Source organism: Didymella exigua (assembly GCF_010094145.1).
Source record: "Didymella exigua CBS 183.55 unplaced genomic scaffold M421scaffold_20, whole genome shotgun sequence".
In the NCBI taxonomy this organism is placed as follows: Eukaryota; Fungi; Ascomycota; class Dothideomycetes; order Pleosporales; family Didymellaceae; genus Didymella; species Didymella exigua.
In genome coordinates, this window is record NW_022984794.1 from 147,837 (window position 1) to 166,742 (window position 18,906).

The 18,906-nt window shown below is 52.4% G+C and overlaps 8 protein-coding genes across 8 annotated transcripts; 5 read left to right on the top strand and 3 right to left on the bottom strand.

Moving 5' to 3' along the window:
* The first annotated feature begins 1,120 nt into the window (after positions 1-1,120).
* M421DRAFT_422355 (carbohydrate-binding module family 18) lies at positions 1,121-3,054 on the top strand. The gene has a single exon (XM_033593134.1). The coding sequence runs from the start codon at positions 1,174-1,176 to the stop codon at positions 2,875-2,877; it is 1,704 nt and encodes a 567-aa protein (XP_033447009.1). The 5' UTR covers positions 1,121-1,173; the 3' UTR covers positions 2,878-3,054.
* A 1,286-nt stretch (positions 3,055-4,340) lies between these two features.
* M421DRAFT_6670 (uncharacterized protein) lies at positions 4,341-5,468 on the bottom strand (the record flags this gene model as incomplete). The annotated part of the gene is made up of 1 exon (XM_033596345.1): positions 4,341-5,468. The coding sequence occupies one exon, from the start codon at positions 5,466-5,468 to the stop codon at positions 4,341-4,343; it is 1,128 nt and encodes a 375-aa protein (XP_033447010.1).
* A 525-nt stretch (positions 5,469-5,993) lies between these two features.
* Positions 5,994-7,078, top strand: M421DRAFT_422358 (uncharacterized protein). Its single transcript, XM_033593135.1, has 2 exons — positions 5,994-6,632; positions 6,746-7,078. The coding sequence occupies exons 1-2, from the start codon at positions 6,135-6,137 to the stop codon at positions 6,854-6,856; spliced, it is 609 nt and encodes a 202-aa protein (XP_033447011.1). The 5' UTR covers positions 5,994-6,134; the 3' UTR covers positions 6,857-7,078.
* M421DRAFT_6671 (uncharacterized protein) lies at positions 6,945-10,342 on the top strand (the record flags this gene model as incomplete). Its single annotated transcript, XM_033596347.1, has 3 exons — positions 6,945-7,626; positions 8,352-9,569; positions 9,627-10,342. 3 exons carry the CDS (start codon positions 6,945-6,947, stop codon positions 10,340-10,342), a joined length of 2,616 nt encoding a protein of 871 aa, XP_033447012.1.
* A 326-nt stretch (positions 10,343-10,668) lies between these two features.
* Positions 10,669-13,548, top strand: M421DRAFT_206124 (uncharacterized protein). Its single transcript, XM_033588170.1, has 5 exons — positions 10,669-10,926; positions 10,983-10,995; positions 11,057-11,985; positions 12,031-12,300; positions 12,362-13,548. Exons 1-5 carry the CDS (start codon positions 10,822-10,824, stop codon positions 13,301-13,303), a joined length of 2,259 nt encoding a protein of 752 aa, XP_033447013.1. The 5' UTR covers positions 10,669-10,821; the 3' UTR covers positions 13,304-13,548.
* Position 13,549: 1 nt separating this feature from the next.
* On the top strand, positions 13,550-14,146 carry M421DRAFT_206125 (uncharacterized protein). Its single transcript, XM_033588171.1, has one exon. It carries the CDS (start codon positions 13,650-13,652, stop codon positions 14,001-14,003), a length of 354 nt encoding a protein of 117 aa, XP_033447014.1. The 5' UTR covers positions 13,550-13,649; the 3' UTR covers positions 14,004-14,146.
* On the bottom strand, positions 14,000-15,678 carry M421DRAFT_422361 (acyl-CoA dehydrogenase NM domain-like protein). The gene is made up of 2 exons (XM_033593136.1): positions 14,800-15,678; positions 14,000-14,750 (listed from the first exon to the last, which is right to left on the bottom strand). Exons 1-2 carry the CDS (start codon positions 15,525-15,527, stop codon positions 14,144-14,146), a joined length of 1,335 nt encoding a protein of 444 aa, XP_033447015.1. The 5' UTR covers positions 15,528-15,678; the 3' UTR covers positions 14,000-14,143.
* A 2,089-nt stretch (positions 15,679-17,767) lies between these two features.
* On the bottom strand, positions 17,768-18,469 carry M421DRAFT_102184 (uncharacterized protein; the record flags this gene model as incomplete). Its single annotated transcript, XM_033586738.1, has 2 exons — positions 17,768-18,040; positions 18,089-18,469. The coding sequence occupies 2 exons, from the start codon at positions 18,467-18,469 to the stop codon at positions 17,768-17,770; spliced, it is 654 nt and encodes a 217-aa protein (XP_033447016.1).
* Positions 18,470-18,906: the final 437 nt, after the last annotated feature.

Genomic DNA, 18,906 nt, shown 5'->3' on the forward strand with positions numbered 1-18,906 from the left:
TGCATATTCCCAATTATCGTCATTTGTGATGGTACGAGTTTGTGACACCCGTCTGGAGGGCAACAGCTGTTGACCCAAACATCGCGGTGGCTTGCTCGTGTGTGAACGAGACGCTGACGTCGTGCCCGTCTTGCCCTGCTCGGTTGTTCCGCGCTTCCAAAAATAGCATAGGATCATCGTATGTCGATGCAGGGCCGGCCATGTCCACAGAAACTCGTACCGGTGAGTGGCCCTGTTGCAGAACTCCTCAAGAGGAATGGACCAAAGTGCGCTGGATGGTGATGTTCTCAGTGATGGCCTGCTGATGGCTGGTGCATGTCACTCGACGCATTTAAGAGAGCTCGAACCCCTTGTCGCAGATCCGAGGATTGCAGTCAGCCCTAAACAGCCTGTTTATTTGACCAGGAGCAAACATGAGTAATTTTGACAAGTCATGTTGTCGGCAGCCAATGCAAGGCCGTCCTCCAGTCCTGGCACAGGCTACCTCGGAGCAAAACGAGAAGTGCGAGGAACATCGTCATCAGCTCGGTTAAGCAAACACTATTGGCAGCAGCTGAGTGACGCAGTTCAGGTACCGTTTGATTGCGACATCGCTCTTCCACGTTGGGACGAAGTGGCGCACTCAGTAGAACCGGGCTATCCGCCTTCCATCAAGTCCTCGTGCGCTACTCGTGCTTCTTGTGGGGTCGCGGGTGCCGTCAGCTCGTATTAGGGCCGAACAGGCAGTCAGCAGAGAGATCGACACAGGGACGCGAGATGAAAAAGCGATATTAGGTGCATGGATAAGTGGCGAGTTATGTTTAGAGGTGAATGCAGGTACGGGGCCTAAGATGAGCGGTATTTAAACGTCGATCGCGTCCACCTGAGAAAGAGCACTCTTGCCGTCGCTTCCTTTCATTTGAGCGACTCAACTGCAACCTACACACTCGCTAGGTTGATGATATGAAGTTCATCTACTCCTTCACGGCGGGTCTGCTCTCCGCGAGCTTGGCTAGCGCTGCTGTCTCCACAGATGGATCGTGTGGCTCAGGAACAAATAAGTACACTTGTCAAGGTAGCGCATTTGGCAACTGCTGCTCTCAGTATGGCTGGTGTGGATCATCGGACGCTCATTGCAAAGCGGGTTGCAACTCTGCCTTCGGTACCTGCAGCGGCATTACACCCACGACTCTCATGTCATCAACTCAGCCTGCCCCAACATCAACACGTACGTCTACAGCTCCATCCTCAACTTCCACCAAGAAGGTTTCCACCGACGCCACCTGCGGCCTCAACAATGGCAGGGCCACGTGCTTGGGCAGCGCTTTCGGCAATTGCTGCAGCGGCTCAGGGTGGTGTGGCTCGACAGCAAATTATTGCGGAGGCACATGCCAATTAGGTTTTGGGAACTGTGGTAGTAACAACCCCTCAGGCACAAGTTCGACGAAGCCAAGTGGAACAGCATCTGCTTCTGCGACTCCTTCAGCGACTGGCGGCGTGCTCCAGTGCTTGAACGGCAAGAATGTCCCCTACAAGATGACCTCGGACGGCGACTACGCTGAGCTTGTCGAGCCTTACAACCTTGCTCTGGCGTATAAGCCTTCCGTCGTTGTCCTTCCCCAGACACAGCAGAACGTTCAGGATGCTGTTGTATGCGCTGGTCAGAATGGTATCAAGGTCCAGGCCAAGTCCGGTGGTCACTCGTACGCAAGCTTCAGCTCTGGCGGCAAGGATGGTGCGATGATGATCAGCCTTCAACCCTTCCAGAACGTCGAACTTGACGCAAGCACCGGCATTACCAAGGTTGGCGGTGGTGTTCGTCTCGGCAACCTCGCTGATGGCATTTACACTCAGGGCCAGAAGGCACTCGCGCACGGAACCTGCCCTGGCGTGGGAATTGGTGGTCACTTCACACACGGCGGCTACGGACACACCTCGCGTCACTGGGGTCTTGCGATGGACCAGATTGTTGCCGCTGACGTTGTCCTTGCTGACGGCTCGCTCATCAAGGCTTCTTCGACCGAGAACTCTGACGTCTTCTGGGGCATCCGCGGTGCTGCTGACTCTCTCGGCATAGTGACCAACTTCTATCTCCAGACTCAGGCCGCTCCCTCCAGCATCACTTACTTCGCCTTCCCGTTCAGCAACATGTACAGCTCCAAGAATGTCTTCACCAATGCTTGGCTTCACCTTCAGAGCTTCGCCAAGAACGCTTCGGTCGTTGACAATAAGATCTCGTTTGGTGTTTACATCGATAACTACGGCACATTTAGCTTGAGCGGTGCTTACTTCGGCACCGTTGATGAGTTTAACTCCAAGGTCAAGGCCGAGCTTCTGCGCACTCTGCCTGCTCCCACTTCTTCTACTGTCAAGGCTTACAGCTGGTACGACTACCTCGTCCTCGTCTCCGGAAAGACCCAGATCAAGGAGCCTCTGAGTGGCTACGATGAGCACGAGAACTTCTTCGCCAAGTCCATCACAGTTCCTGAGCCCACCGGACTCACCTCCGCCGGCCTGAACGCATGGTACGATTACATCAAGGGTACTTCGACTGTGTACTACTCTATCGTCAATCTGTACGGCGGTCCTGGCTCGGCTATCAACTCCAAGGACACTACCTTCGCTGCCTACAACGACCGTGACAGCCTGTGGGTCTTCCAGAACTACGGCTATGGCACCTCATCCACCAACTTCATCAACGGCCTCAACGATGCTATAATCAAGGCACAGCCCCAGACCAACTTCGGCGCATACTTGAACTACGTCGACCCCAGCTATGATGCCGCCACTGCGCACAAGTTGTACTATGGCGATACACTGTATGCGAAGCTATTGACGCTGAAGAAAAAGCTGGATCCTAACAACGTGTTCTGGAATCCCCAGGCCATTGGAGCTTAGGTGTGCAGCTTAGATTGACAAGATGTGGTTTCTGCATAAGCGATTTGGCGTTTGGGTTTATGCTACCGTTGAGTAGTCAGCCATTTTTCAGTAAATATATAGACGCGCACCGACGCATTGACTATCGGCACAATCAAACATCAACGACATTACTCTTATATCATTGTTCAATGCTGCAGCATCTATTCATTTTGGCCTGCCTTTGTCACGTTAGTGAGTTGCTGCCTCTTCTTGAAAGGACGCTAATGCTGCATCGAGGCAAGTGCACACTAGGCAGAGAGAGGGCATCTGCACAAAGTAGACATCACAGCGCACCACCACCGCCATGGATACCATCTGGAAAACCCCTCACGATGATCCTCACATGCCAAGCGTGAACGTTAGTACCTGTCATGGTTGGGGTAACAAGCAGCGCGGCCGTTCCCGAGGCCCCATCGAGTTAATGTGGTGGGCGTGAACGCTTTTGGCATCGCCAAGGGAGCATCTGGTACGATTTACCAGTCTGCCCTTTGACAAAAAGTCCTCCATAGTTAGTTTCATTGACACGATTTGCGCGGACCGATCGCCGCTCGTACTCAGGCAGCCTCATCACGCTCATCGCGAACATCATTTGTTGTTCATCTCATGACTCCAGCATCACGTATTACAGGTCATGTGTCGACCGGAGGACCTCTGATTCAAGTATCAGAGATGTTTTCTAAAGCAGTGGGTTTTCCAGCGACGAGAGAATCGTTCCCCCGAATCATCGACATCACAAAATACAGATCGAACCACCGACAGCGCGGAACTTGACTGATACTCTCTGGGAGGTACCGCGAGCATTTGTGCCGTCTGTTCAATTCGATCTCAAGACACACAAGATCACAGACTGCGTCCCGGACGTGACACCATGCGCCGAGGTCCTGGATCGCGCTCAAGGAGATTGCTACTCGAGAAGGGCTTGAGCCTACAGGGGTGGATATGTTCAAGACCTTGTTGTCGCAACTTACACCGATTGAGTTGGAGACGTGATAGATTTCCTGAACGGTGGTCACTACCCATTTATTCTGCGAAAAAGTGAGGACATAGGCAATGAGCACACGTTTGTCGGAAGCAAGTCGCTCGCATCTTCGGCTCTGACTTACTGTTGATTTCCAACAGTGGAACACGTGTATGAAGCTGTGAAAGCGATGTAGGAGGTATGTTGACCCGCGGTGAAATCGACGAAACGATGTTCAAACTTGTCTAAGCTCAGCCGTATTTGGTTGTGTGCATGTTGGGCTGCACTCACACTTCGATGGCACATAGTGCAACGCAAAATTTGCGACCTTTCACCTAGCCAAATACGTGTTGCGCATTTTTATATGCCAAAGTCAGTTCTCCTCAAAGTGAGCTCGTTGGTACATGTGACAGTTTTCCCCATCTTGCCCGTAAAGACATTGTGCATCAATCCGATCTAATATCTTACATTGCGCTCTTTCCTATTATTGCTGCTCACCATGTTTCTTCAAGCCAAAAATTATTCGGAGCCATTTCCTGATGCGCTTGCTCCGCTTGTTCTTCTTGCTGGAAGTATTCTTCTCCTCTTCTGCACCCGGCACGTAGGCGCGCTGCTGCTCTTCGTCAGCGTGCCGTTGACGGTTCTCTGTACGTCGACGTTCATCCTCTACCAACCATCCCAACACTCCGGCGTGTCCACATTGTTGTGGCCCGCAGCGGAGGAGCTCTCTGTTCGCGGAGCTCTCTGTGCTATTTGTCCGTGTATCAGCAGCATCGTCTACGAGTAGCATACTTGCTGTGTTGGCACATTGTAGCGGGCTGGAACCATGAATGAGTAATGGTCCAGCCGTCGTCAATCCATCTGGATACGCAGAAGCTGGTTCATAGCTTGTAGTCAGTATCGAGATAGTAGTGCTGACCATTTCTTCAGGCCTGTCCGGTGGTGACAGATACGTGTCTTCTGCTTCTCTAATGGTTGGACCGAGTCCTTTATGCAAGCCTGACTGCTTCTCCGCAATTATCGTGAGGCACTTCGCTCGGCGGCTCTTCTTACGAGCGATCTCGTTCTCGGGAAGTTTATCCTTGGTGAACAACCGACCCTTGATCGTTGGTGTTATAGGCACTCCCACGTGTGCCGGAGCCTGGTGCCAGCGCAGTGCGGGATGGATGTCGCTCAGAGTCTTCTCAAACCACTCGTCACGTAGTAAGTCGTACTGATCGCTTAGTCGGATGAGCTTCGGAAGAGCCGAGCCGTAATCTAGTCGTGTGTGGTGGTCGTCGAACGCGATACCTTCGTTCTGTAGCATCCTCTTCAGAACGCGCAGAATAGGCCAAAGTTGGGTTTCCACTACGTGATTCCTTCCATTAAAGAAAGCATGCCATAGCTCATCATACTCAACACCTCCATGTAGCATCTGCTCGAGATCTTCATGCAGTGGAGGGTTCCCGTACGTCTGCATCTTACCATTACTAGTAAATGAGGTACCCATCTCTTTCAGTCGGTTGGAGAGTCCGAGCAGCCGGCCGAGGTCGTGCAGATTGGGCATCTTCTTGGAGTCGCTACGAAGCCGAAACTCAATCTTTTCCTTGTCGGCATCTTTGTTAAATAGCATTGTGTTGCGAGGTAAAGAATTCTCACGGTCTGATCCAGGGTCTTGGCTGCGATCTAAATGGTATGAGCCGCTGTTCGGAACAGACCATTGGTGCAGGCCCGCGGTGCGGTCGTTTGAGGCAACAACGCTGCTGATAGTGTAGGACTTGTTCGATGGGCGCAAGGGAGACCGCAGAGGAAGAGGCGGAATTGGCTCGGTTGGCCGTTGATACATTTGCCCCATGGAACGGAGGTGACGCAGCTTGCGCCTTGACGTACCTTTTAGACAACCTTCCGAGCGCATCTTGCGAACACGAGTCGACGGACTATCCGCTGGCACAGGTATACGGCTTTGGAAAGCCATTGTAGCGGACAAAACACGATCGGCTGCGACAGGAGTGATCCTGCTGCGTTCAGTACAGCTTTTCTCGGTTGAGGTTGATGGTAAGTAGGAAGCCAATGGACAGAGTGGTGGGACAGGCGAGGCAGACATTATTATATATCCTTGACAAGTTGCTCCGAAAGCGAGGGTGAAAGACTTTGCTGCGTTAGGCTCGCGTGAGCCTGTGAAAGCGTGGCCCGACGACTGAAAGTCATTTTCACTGCTACAATCCGTGTTCCGCTTTATAAACCAGCATGTGAGTCTGATGCTGCACTGCGCTGCTTCAACCGAAGGCCGGCTCCCGGAATGACAGAACGAGAAACTTCAGACACACTCACTGCGCCATCGCACTATCCGGTCCGCCATCGTCACGGTTCCTGGGCCTCTTCAACACTGAACAGAAGGCCGGCCCCTCGGCTGAGAGTTCGTGCTCTAAGCCAGCAGCATTCAAACCCATCCCAGACTGACGCATTCATTGAAACTCCCATTGATAACTTCGAGAGCGGAGATTTGGTCAATGCGGCGAAGCCATCAACCACTGGCTGGAATCTCGAAGTTCCTCCTCGGAAGTACCAATATGAAGTATCGCGCAGCCCGAAGTCTAGCGAAAAGACTGTTGCTCAGCTCAGGCAGCGCTTTGAGCAGCGTTCGAGTCGAGATGAGGGAGATGCTGACAATTTAGAAGGGCAGCACCGAGGCCACCGAAGGAGCAAGTCGGTCAGGTCGGCTCTCGTGCTTGTCAATTGTCGAGAAGTTGAGCACCAAGCCAGCGTTGATGAGGTCACATCAGAGCGTGCGTACATCCTGCCACCATTCAGCTTTAGTCCGGCATTAGAGCAGGCTACTGAGCAAACATGCTCTTCTCCAGACTCAGAGCAAACCACAAAAGAAGACACTTTGTCAGTGCCGCGACCTACCGTGTATACTGCAGACTACACCTTTCGATCGGAGCTGGCAGACAAACGTCTGCACTACAACGTTCCGGCGGACTTCAACAAAAAGATGACAACGAGCGAATTTTGGTCTGACGATATCCCACACGCACTTGTTGATGATTTAGTAGGTTCGGAAATTGATGTCAGAATCATCGACTGTGCGTACGTGCATGCCACAAACATGGCTTCCTCGCCTGCACCGGGCCAGAAACATGTTCGTTTTGCTTCGAGATCAGACCATGCTCCTTCGGCGCACTACAAGTCAAGCTCAGATGACTCGACTCGAAGCTCGACAACAGATCTGATCGACCTCGGTGAGTATGACGCATCGCCACCGTTCATGCGTAGGTGCGAGTTCCGAGCTGAAAGGTATGATGGCAGTCCAGGAAGCGAGGAGAAGTTCCCGTTTCTTCCAGCCTCAGATTGCGTATCACCAGGCATGTCTCCAGACGGCATCGTCGAAGACTCCGATGACAAGAAAGGCTTGCTGATTTTTCCTGTTTCACGAACTGCATCTCCGGAGCCAACGATAAGCAGCAATATCGACCAGGAACTCCAGCCGGCATCCCTCGTAGAAACGGAAGACAACGAAGACCAGATTGACACTCAGGGCGACAGTCACGAATATCTGGTGCTGCTTTCTGCATCGGTGCGCGTGCCGCCTGATGTAGTCACCAGTAACATCGAGGAGAAGATCAGTGGCAAAATGACTGAAGTGAGCATTGCCGAGGAACACAGTGGTCAGGAGGACGCATTGTTCCAGCACTCAGACCAATCGAGTCGGCCTATTGGGCAATCTAAGGTTTTGCCGGGCGACAGCGTTGGAGGCAATGATATCAGCGAACCAAGTGCTACAGAACGAGGTCATCCAAGCTTGTCATCGCTTCAGATAAATATGTGGACCGGTCCAAGTTGAAGCCTGGACGGAAGCGACGCAAGATTCGTCGTCTGCTTACGTATATAGGCCTGACCAAATGTTGTAACGACAACGGTGAAGTGGCACCTAGACCTTGCCGGAAGTCATTCGGCCGCCGCATCGGTAAACGTCTGGGCAAGGGTGTTCTGCTAATCGTTGTGTGGAAGTATTGGTGAACGGATGGCGGAACGGTGTTGATCCAGCGGAATTGCTATAGTCTTTAGCAGGGATGATGCACGTGTCCAGCTGTACCAAAGAATCATCAGATCATTGACATAGGATCCGCTCTGAGCCCGACTACAGGATGAATAATGCCGCGTGTATGTGTGTAACATAAATCCAGACGCTGAGCGCGGCAGCAACGCAACGTGGCTTGGCGGGTCCGCACTAGCGCCGATCGCAATCGCGACCCTGAGAGTGACAGAAATGACATTGGACTTCTCGAATGCATCTTTGAAGACTTTGAAACTCTACACGCCCTCTCCTACTCGCGGCATGCCCTAATGACATAATCACGCTTGCCGAGATCCCGTCTTATCGATACTTCTGCGCCTCGTCTGCGCCTCGTTCACTCTCCATGCATCCCCCAATCCGACGATAGGCCAGCGGAGAGGGCAATGCAACCCCGAATACCCAGAAACGTGCAGTCGAAGCTGCTTACCTACGTCGCAGCTACCTGCCTTGTCCTCGCCACGTGCTCATCGAGTCGATCGCCCGTCTACGCGAACGCTGTCGAGATCCCTACCACCCCTCAGCAGGACGACCTTTCCCACATCGAGTCGCCTCTACTAGCCGTCGCCGACCCCGTACACATCAAAGATGGCGCTGCTAAGGAAATTCAAAGCAGTGGCTATGCGCCAGACTTTGCGTACTTCGCACGCAGCTTGCTTGGCCGTCAAGCTGAGGAGGTGGGCAAGCTGAAGAATGATATAAAGATGGAGGTTGACATTTCACCCGAGACCACCGTCTATTTTGTGTTGGAGGAAAGCCAACTGCAGACGCGGAATGAGGCAGTTGACCCGCTGAATGCGCTGGACGCAAGAAGCTCGAGCACTTCTTTCACGAACGAAGGGCAAGAGGCCGACGACTCTACAAGTGACGCTGAGGATATTGAAAGACGAGCTGAGGGATTCGAAACCAGACAGACAGCGCAGAAGAAAATTTGGGTGTCAGCGAACACATGTAAACAGCCTCTGCCAGGAAATAATGCGTCCTCTACAGGCGCGCCTCAGCTCACGCTCTTTGTCTCAACATCAGCACAGAACCAGAAGCCAGGTCCAAGCTCCACCGAGAATCTTGTCACGAATAAGACCGGCATACCTTTTGACAACGGATACATATCGTTTACAGTTAATGCCACTTCTGATGTCTACATCGGAGTCTCCGCTCCAAAATTGAACGACAGCTGGTTCGGCAGCTGGCACTTCGAAGTCGCAGCAAGTACCCACGGTTCCTATCACAGCTACAACAGGACCGATCCTTTCTTGTTCATGGTCGACACTGACAGCGAGTCTACGCTCTTCATTACCTACAACCTCACCGACTCCAACAAAGCGGAGGATATTGCAAAGTGGAATAAATCGAACCCATTCAATATGTACGCCTTCCCAGCGGGCCGGTCACCAGTCACTGGAATGGAGAATTCGTACTGCGCTTTGAAGCAACAGTTCAATTCGACCAACAACATCACTGTAGACACGCAAATCACTACGAAGTTCGGTGCTGGCTTTCCCAAAAGTCAGTTCAATGTGCACAACTTGAGCAATGCTCAGACGTACAACGGGTACCTCGTGGTTGAAGGCAACCAGGAAACAGTGGATCTGCCTGGTGTCGGCAGAGTGCGTGCTGGCGGCAAAGTCTTCCAGCAGTTCAATTGGATTACAAAAGCAGGTAAGTCCATACAGCCAAGCAGACGGCCCTTCAGTATCATGCTAAATTTTCTGCCAGACGACTCTTGCCAAGTTCTGACAGATCTCGCCTTCTGCGATACCGTTGCGTACGCTGTTCCATCATCTCCTGAATACAAATTCGACGATGACAAGCTGAAAGCCCTGTACGATGGTCAGGCGAAGGAGTACTTCAAAAACTTTTCGAATTCGCTTGATCAGATCGCCTGCGATGCGCCCTCGACCGCTCAATATTCGCTTGCTCGCAATTGTACAAATTGTCGAGACGACTACAAAGCATGGCTGTGCTCTGTTCTGATTCCAAGATGTGAGGACTGGACCGCCAGTGATGACTGGCTCGTCCCACGCAATATCAATGCCGAATTCTCGAATGGCACTATTCCTTTTGCAAATAACACGAGCGCAGAATTCAACGCGACTATGCGTGATCGTTTCGGATACAGCAAAAGCCGCAATCCCAAAATCGATGAGGAGATCAAGCCAGGGCCCTACAAGGAGATGCTACCTTGCGAGGACCTATGCTTCGATATTGTCAGAAGTTGTCCTGCACAGCTTGGGTTCGCATGCCCAAACATGCCTGCAAGGGCCCTACAGTATGGTAGACGGGATCCGGGCGCAGATGTCTTGACGTGCAGCTTTCCTGGAGCTGTGGTCAAGCTGAATGTTCAAAGCGGGGCGAGTGTTTTCAGCGGCAAGTCGGACAACGTCGCGCTTGTCGCATTGATGCTCCTGGCGATGTTGGTCACTTCATGGTAAGCAGATCAGTTGATCAAAAGCGGGAGAGGACATGGGTACGGCGCAGTGGTTTGGTGGAGCGGGAGTCCGTGCATTTCTAGGCGTTTGAGAATCAAGGTGGCCCTGTAAGCGATGTGAGACGTGCTGTAGAAATCTCAGTCGCCTACACGCTGGACAGTCTCCGGAGGAACTATTGTTATTGCCCATATACCTGTACGGACACTTGAAACAAGTACATTTGTGATGAGTTGTGAGATTGCGCTAAGCTTCGTCTCACTCCAATTCGCCTTAGCCGATCCTGATCTGCAGGGGACTGCTTAGCTTCCTCTATGACAGACTTAGCAAGCCCCCCGCGAGGATATCAGGCATCCTGTTGTTTTCACGATGCAAATCGTCGCCTCTCGTCAGCACCCATCCAGTGATAATTGCGATTTTGCCGGATGAGCTCGCCTTGAGCGTCCAACCCCTAACGAAGAAGTTCCGGCTGTTCGTCGGTTGCAATGGCCGACATTACGGGGCCTCGACCTCGAAGCAACTCAATACGTGCAGTAAACGCGCATCGCGTCCATAGTAGCTGCGATCGGTGTCGGAGCAGAAAAACCAAGGTACGGTGGAATCTTTCCGTTATTCGAAGCCAAGATTTTGCTGACTAGTTGTGCAGTGTATCGATCCCGGTATGTACGACTCAATTCATTCGTGTCGGCCTCCGGCTCCACACACGCTGACGTCTATCAGTTCCCGGACCATGTCGTTATTGTGCCCGCACGGGAGCGATTTGTACAACAGCTACCCCGCGGAGGAAGCGGCCATTTTACCATGTGACCGAAGAGGAGTATCAACTATCTATGAGTATTCTCTCGAAAGTGTTCCGTGGCCAGCAGCTCAACCTTGAATCCCTACGCAAGATTTCAAAGGCTGCCAAGGACGGCTCACTCATTTTGCCGACTTTGGATGCAGGTAGCTACATCGAGCCGCACCAGTCCCCAGAAGACGACGATGACTACTCTGGTGCAGATACCCTGGGTGAATGGACAGTCGAAGGAGAAAACCTACACGAGCCGCTGGGCAGTATGATGAAAGACTCTCAAGGCGTCTTGCGTTACGTCGGTGCCCAAAGTGACATACCGTTCAACGGAGCGGTTGCAAACTTCTGCGGACCTCAACGGAAGACATATCCCCCACTGGAAAAGAATACAGACATGATCCCTCCCGCAAGAGTTGGTGCCTATCCACCTCAAGAGGAAGGCAAAGAGGAAGTGTTCTGGCTTCCACCGAAAGAGCTTTGCTTCCACTACGTCAAAAGATATCGCGAAGAGGTACACTGCATGTACTGGCTTTATCCCGAAGCAAGACTACTACAACGGATCGAAGATACTTATGAATGGTACGGGTCAGCACCCATGCACTTCACAGTCAAGCTCGAGCATGGCACTCCACCTCCCAGGAGAGGCGTGCGGCCATCCATCTCATGGATATGTTCTATATACGCTATGTGTGCCCTTGGCGCAGCACCGCGCAACTCCGAAGGAAGATCGCTTTCGCCTGGAACCTACGCGGATGTGCCCACCAAAATGTCGGAAGACTATATCGACTTGGTCAAGCAACTCAAACCGAAGGTGGAAGATGCTGCAGATATTGATAGTATACGAGCATTGGCCGTAGCGGTTCGTGAAACGCCACTTTTGACAGGATTAGACTGATAATCTCAGGCCATTGCACTCGAGAACGCACTTCGGAGAGTCACGGCATACCTATACATCGGAACTGCAATCCAAATAGCATGGTCACTGGGTCTACATCGGGACCAATTACCGATGTCAAAGTCTGAGGAAGAACGCGAAGAGAATCGCCGCATATGGTGGACATTGACTACACTCGACCTAGAAATAGGCATGAGAGGCGGTAGTCCAACACTGATTGATGAACGTATTCTAAAGGTCACGACTTCATTACCGCTGGAGCGGATTGGTCGTGAGCCGGTACGTACTCCGGCTTTCGGCTGTCATTCTAGCATCAATACATTCTAACAGCCGCCTGCAGATGAAACCCGAAATCCTAGGGATATATACGCCGCGGAAATGGCTATCGACGTTCCATGACCTAGGTGAATGGAAGCGTCACATCATTCGAACAATGTACACGGAGCGAAAGAACGACGGTGAAGAGTCGCAAAAAATATCATTCTCGACGGTCTCGCACTTACTAGGGAAGCTTCGAGAATGGTATCAAGGCCTACCCATACATCTGAAGCAAGAATCTTATCGGATAGCGCCCGAATTCTACAGGCGCGCGATAATGGTACTTCATCTACACTACTGGAGTACAAAAATACTTCTCACCAGACCTTTCCTACTCAACCTTGTTCTGAACAATCAAAGAATACCATCTGAAAACAAAATCGGTTACGAAAAGATGGCCAACGTGTCTGTCGATGCTGCACAGAGAAGTGTCGAGCTGTTTCAACAGATGGTAGACGATCATACGATATCCAGTCTGACAACGTTCGACAGCACTGCTGTCCTTCGATGCATCACAATCTTCATGTGCGCCTTCGGATACTTTCGGACAACCGGCCCTGGACAGAACGCCAGCGAACGCGTAGCCGTTGCCAAACAAATGAAGGAGTGCGCCAATGACTGCGTTGTCATCGCTAGAAAGATGGAGCAAATCGGGTTTGCGAAGATGATCGTAAAGGAGACGCCAATTCATCTCGAGGCTCTCGGCATGGGCATGGAATCTACACGACAATACCTCAATGCGAGCGACACACCAGACGGACACACTCCTCCAGGTCCGTCGTTCAACCTGGACTTGACCTCACTACAAAACCAGCAGATGATGGGCATTGAGTTTGACGACCCTGGTGCTCTTAATAACGACACGTTCCTTGTGGCTTTCGAGCCCGAATCAGACTACACAAACCTGTATCAGCCTCATCAACAGTACCAGGATCACAGCCAACAGCACCAACAATGGCAATGACCTGCACCGCCCATCTTTAAGCGAGCTCAGGTGTCAGTACAGATTAAATTTTTATATACGATCAAGCAAGCCTTTCGCAAGGCAACGTGTGACTGAGGCCCATAGACTTTGTAAATCATATTCAATTCGCTCGGTGTGTCTTGATAGCCATTCAGGATATTCGAGAATGACCTGCAGGCTGTTCACACGCGATACAGATACCTGACTGAGTCCCCAGCAGCTTGTGATTGTCCACAGACCGCGTGTGCACCGGTAGCAGCTTCCAGATCGACCGCACTAACTTTTCTCGACTTAGTTTGACCCTGCGCACCTCCCCGTGCCTCCTCGTCACCACTGACACCTCGCCATGTCCAGCAGCCTCCCAGTTCTCCAGAACATACGCAATAGGAGATCGCACCCCATTTCTGATGGCCCTCCCGTTCCACCGAAACCCAGCACAGAGCTCTCGCTGTCTCAGCGGCGGGGTCTCCCACCTCCAGAACCGCCCGAGCATTTGAAGCCATTGCCACCTATACCTCGACCTGAACCCATCGAGTCAAAGCCTTTGCCGCGAACGCCAGGAAAGATCAAAATTGGCACGACTGCGCTTTGGGTTGTGGCTTTCGCTATTTGGTTCTTGCTGATCGTGGTCATGATGCCGGTCATTATGGAAAGAGAGGCGATGATTCGGGTCAACGCTTGGTTGAGAGGTTGGTGGTGAAATGATTGCTCTTCCTGATCACAATGAGAGGGTATGTTAAATGTTCTGATGAAGAACCTTCGACTTCTTGGACCCGTCTCACGATCAAGGACCGCAACGGACAAGTACATTGCACGCGTCGAACTCGGATTGCATGTAAACTACAGCTTTGACTCCTGCTTGGTAGCGTCTACCAGGCTCTTCCGCCCACCGAAGCCAAACAAATATGCTGCGATCTTGCGCATCTGTATCTCCTCGCTTCCCTCGGTAATCCTATACCGCCGGTGGTGCCGCCAGATGTGCTCGAATGGGTAGTGCCTCGAATATCCGTTGCCGCCGTGGACTTGGATCGCGCGATCAGCAGCCTGTGTACACAGCCTGTTCGCCCAGTAGTTACACATGGACACTTTATCACCGATTCTCTTCTCAATCTCGTTGTGTGGCATCGAGTCCATTTCCAGCGCTGTCTTGCGGATCAACTGTCGCAGCATCTCGCATTGTGTTGCGAGCTCGACGAGCGGGAATTGGATTCCTTGGTTGTGTGAGAGCGGTGTGCCGAAAGGCGCGCGTTCATTCGCGTATTCGACGGACTGCTGGATGCAGTATACAGCTCCGCCGAGTGAGGAGGCGGCTTGACGGATGCGGTTCTCGTGGACGAAGGCTTGTGCGACGCCCAGGCCGTTGTGGATAGGTCCCAGGGCCGCGCTCTCAGGAACCCAGACGTCCTTGATCGAGACGGTGGCGTGATCGGTCGGCATATTCAATGTCCTACTCAGAATTAGCAATCGCTGCAACTGCAGTTCTGACCGCGACTCACCACTCATACGACTCTGCCTTCAAACCCGGCGTATCCCTCGGCACAATGAAACAACTTATCCCCTTCACCTGTCCATCCTTCCCACTCGTCCTTGCAAAGACTGAGCAATGCGTCGCATGATGCATACCCGTCTGCCACTTCTTATGCCCATTCAGCAGCCATCCATCAACACCATTCTGCCTCTTCGGCACACCCTTGGTACCCATATGCGTCGCATCACTCCCATGCCCGGGCTCTGTCAATCCAAACGTCATCCTAAACTCTCCTCTCAGTCGCGCTGGGATCAACTCAGCCTTCTGTTGCTCACTCCCAAAGTTCATCAACATGATAACATCCGGGAAGTTCCCCACCATACTATGCTCATTCTGCAGATCATTAAATAGTCCCAGCCCCTTCGCCGCCAGGTGTTCTCTTATCACCGCCATCCACAGATTACTCCCGCGCCCATCCTCGCTGTTCTGCCCACCGTACTGCTTTGGCAGCGAGAGACGGTAAAAGCCCGCTTCGTCGGCGAGCCGCCGCGATTCAGACAACAGGTCTTCCCATTCTTTGCGTGGCAGGCCGCCGGCGTCCCAGTCTGTGCGCGCGTGCTCGCGCCGGTGGTCGAAGAAGCGGTCATTGTCATCTTTGTGTTGGAGCGGGAGGATGGTGGTTTCGATGAAGGCGTCGAGGTCGGCAAGGTACTTTTTGAGATCGTCGGGGATTGAGAAGTTCATGGGCGCTGACATTATGTCGTTTTGGCCTGAGGCTCTGTACGTGTGGATTCGAGGCGCCAATGCGTGGCTTCAGCGATACGGATAACTCGTCGGTGATTTCAAGATCGACCCGCAAGCTTGAAACGATATACTGTCGATCGGTACACACATGCTGATGAGTCGCGACGTCTTGTCGACGAAAGCTATAGTTGCATTTGCGGGGAAAGCAAGCACGGGCCTTCATGGCAATTCGACCTCGGCCGTTCTTCAGCCTTGCTTACGGCACTATTCGGCAACTTTTAGTTGACCTCTGCGACGCAATGTCTTGACTTCACTATGTCGACTTTATGCTCTTCTGTGGTGTGATCTGCAATCTTTGACGTCCTGTACATCTCGTTGTTCCCTTGCGGCTCTGGATCCTCGACTTAGACGCTGCGGATCTTTGCTTATGATGCGCTTCAGGACAAGTCCTTAGCATAGAGTATACGGGGAGAATCTCCCCGAGAAAGTGTTTGTCAAAATAGAGATGAGTAGATGACCAAATAAATTGGGGGAGCTCTCCGGTATCGACTCAGGTCACTTCCTCGCCGTCATTCGCCAACTCTCTTCCTCGATACCCGAGCATGCTCAAGAAACCAACGAAAAAAGTGCAAAGGTTACAGCCGACGTACTCCAGTATGTTCGAAAGCTTCCCCTGCACTCTTTGTCAAATGTGACCGAGTCGGACATGGAGCAAACCTTGGAAGCCTTTCCCTCGTCCTTGCCAACATCGAGGCGTTGAAGTTGCAAGCTCTCCTGTCCAAGCAGCAAGTCCCCTGGCGGGAGAACGAGTATGAGAAGCTAGACACTATTCTTCAGCTTGCGAACAACATCTGCCAGGTCACCTGACCAAAGGCGCACAGCGGGTTTCAGGATAATGTTGAGTCTTACGACCGCTTCTGTGGCTTGGGTGTACACGTTCGTTCCGAGGATGGGAAGCATCTGCTCTCGCGTCGATTAGCAGCCCTCGAGGCAGTGCTGAAAATCGCGTCAAGACGGAGCATTGTAGGGGAGCGGCTAGCTCTGTTCGGCAGCCACAGCGACTACGCATCCTCCGCGTCACGATCTTTGAAGAACAATTCACGTACGTCTTCCAAACGCTTTCCACACTGCTATTCCTGAGGCATCTCAGCTTGGAATAGGTGCGCATGCACAGCCTGGAACTGATGGATGCTACGACGTGCCAGACTCCTTGAGATCCTTGACTCTTCAGACCCTCCGTCTCACCGCGTATCTCTGGGTGAACTACACATTGTTCGCTGATGCGGAGATAGACAAAAGATATCTCGTTTGTCACCAAGTCCATTCGACCTCTCAACTCCCTCCAGCATCTGTGCACACTGATCCCTCCGCACACGCACGCCAAGCTCCGCGGCATGCACGGCCTCATCAGGAGTCTACCGGAAGAGTTGCAGACTGTCTCACTGAAAGTAGACCGGTTTCTGGATGCCTGTGCTGATGCCAGATGGCGATGCTACGGAACATCATCAGCGTCGGTGTCGAGAGCGGCGTAATCGAAGACGGTCCCAAGACCAGCAAACAGAGCAATATGCGGTTGATGCGCGACTTGAAAACGCACGCGGAAAGTCGAGGATTTTCAAAACGCTGCGTGGATTTCGCTGAAGTGCGTCAAGGATGCGCGTGCGCTTGCATACGCACTGCTTCGCCTCAGAATGCTCTGCGTGGTCGGTCCACATGTCGAGAGCTCCAAGAACGGATGAAAATGGATGGAGTATCGGGCCACGAGCATCAAAGAAGGCTCCTCGAAGCATGGTGGTTCGCTCGAACCCGTCACTCTTGAAATGAAACGATAAGTCGAGTTCTATCCGTTCGGAGTCGTGCCTCTCTCAATTTTCAAACACGACAAGGTCGCTGGCTAAGGCGCGCTTGAAGATAACAAGATTAGTCTGAAGAAGACCTTTTGCTCGCCAGAGGTTTCGGAGCTGGCGCTGAGCGCCACACGGATGATTGTATCAGGGGCGGAACCAACTGGGATACCTTCCATTGGGCCACGACAGCGTCCACAAGCTGCCGCCGCTTGGAGCAGCCAACATGAGCGACTGAAGAATGACAGAAAATCCGACAAGGCGTGCTGTACACAATAAATATTCCTCTCGCAGATCAAGAAACCTAACAATAACCTCGGATTGCCTCCATGCTGGGTCCGCATCAAAGTGAATAGATGCTTATGCAAAGTGGATTCCGAAACAATCTGCAGTGCGCTACTCAGACCCTCACCTTTCTTTCTGCCCCAGCAGCGGTATCTGCACCTCGTCACCCAATCTCAGCCTCGGCCCCGGAATATCCTCCATCGTCTTCCTCTTAGGGCTGTCACCAATCTTGTTCCACAGAAGCAGCAACTGGACGTGTCCTGGTGTGATACCCAGCTGGCCAGAGCCCCAGTGGAACTGCCAGAGCGAAAGCTTCTCATTGCGCGCAGGCACCTTTTTGGCATCGTAGTAGCATGCTACGTCGCCGAAGCAGAGGTATACTTGTGAGAAGCCGTCCTGTGCACACGTGAGCTGGATATTCCAACCGTGGGAGGATGGACTTACGATTGTGTAGAGTTGGTCGTAGATGGTCGACGCGTATGTCGCGTTACAGTTCCAGGCATGGTCCGACTGCCCATACTTGCTGTCAGTGTTACGGTCCTGCGACTCATCGTTGAACGTGCAGTTGCCCTTCTTGGTCGACAGGGTGTACGGGAAGGCGTCTAGTCTGGTGAAGATTCCGCATGCTGCTCTGCCGTTTGCGGCGATAAACTTGCCATCCTCGCTCAAGCAGCCGACCTTGTCTGCAGTTGGCGACGCGGTGCGCCAGTCACTGGAGTTCAAGACGAAGATGTTGCCGATGCCGGTGAAGTTTTTCTGTGTTATGCTGGCGTTTGCGCCGAGTGCGAAGAGCAAGAAGCTCAGAACGCTGATGGTGACGTGCATCCTGATCGCTGCAAGGAGGTGTGTGGTAAACAGCTGAGGATCCTCACGGCTCGCGGGACATGCAACTCTTATTCGAAAGAAGCTCGCAACGTGGGGCCGCATGGGTGCACAAGCTTGGGTGCCGGGCGCCGCTATCAGATTGTTTGCTGAGGATGAACCTTCTTCCCAACCCTGTTCCCGCCTTCTTTTTCTGTGGGTTAGATGGAATGAAATCTCAAGAGCCTATTGCCTGCGTCTTGCACTGTGGAGCGCACACCGTTCGCAGCTTCCGAAACCGACCAAGGGTAGAGTCTCAATCAAGCAGCCGGCCTTGTATCTGCAATGTTCATCTCTTTGGGCAACGGGCGATGCTGACAGGTTGGAATGCTTGCTCCTTTTGACGAATCGGCAGATGGACGTCGTACAGAATCAACCAGATTGAGTGCGTCACGGGCCAC

Bases quoted from the DNA above. Each gene is read 5' to 3' on its own strand.
- M421DRAFT_206124 (XM_033588170.1), top strand. From the start codon at position 10,822: ATGGCCGACATTACGGGGCCTCGACCTCGAAGCAACTCAATACGTGCA. The intron at 11,986-12,030 runs GTTCGTGAAACG...TGATAATCTCAG, and splicing joins TACGAGCATTGGCCGTAGCG to GCCATTGCACTCGAGAACGC. The intron at 12,301-12,361 runs GTACGTACTCCG...AGCCGCCTGCAG, and splicing joins AGCGGATTGGTCGTGAGCCG to ATGAAACCCGAAATCCTAGG.
- M421DRAFT_206125 (XM_033588171.1), top strand. From the start codon at position 13,650: ATGTCCAGCAGCCTCCCAGTTCTCCAGAACATACGCAATAGGAGATCG.
- M421DRAFT_422355 (XM_033593134.1), top strand. From the start codon at position 1,174: ATGTCATCAACTCAGCCTGCCCCAACATCAACACGTACGTCTACAGCT.
- M421DRAFT_422358 (XM_033593135.1), top strand. From the start codon at position 6,135: ATGACAGAACGAGAAACTTCAGACACACTCACTGCGCCATCGCACTAT. The intron at 6,633-6,745 runs CTGCCACCATTC...GCCGCGACCTAC, and splicing joins CATCAGAGCGTGCGTACATC to CGTGTATACTGCAGACTACA.
- M421DRAFT_422361 (XM_033593136.1), bottom strand. From the start codon at position 15,527: ATGTCAGCGCCCATGAACTTCTCAATCCCCGACGATCTCAAAAAGTAC. The intron at 14,751-14,799 runs GTGAGTCGCGGT...AATTCTGAGTAG, and splicing joins AAGGCAGAGTCGTATGAGTG to GACATTGAATATGCCGACCG.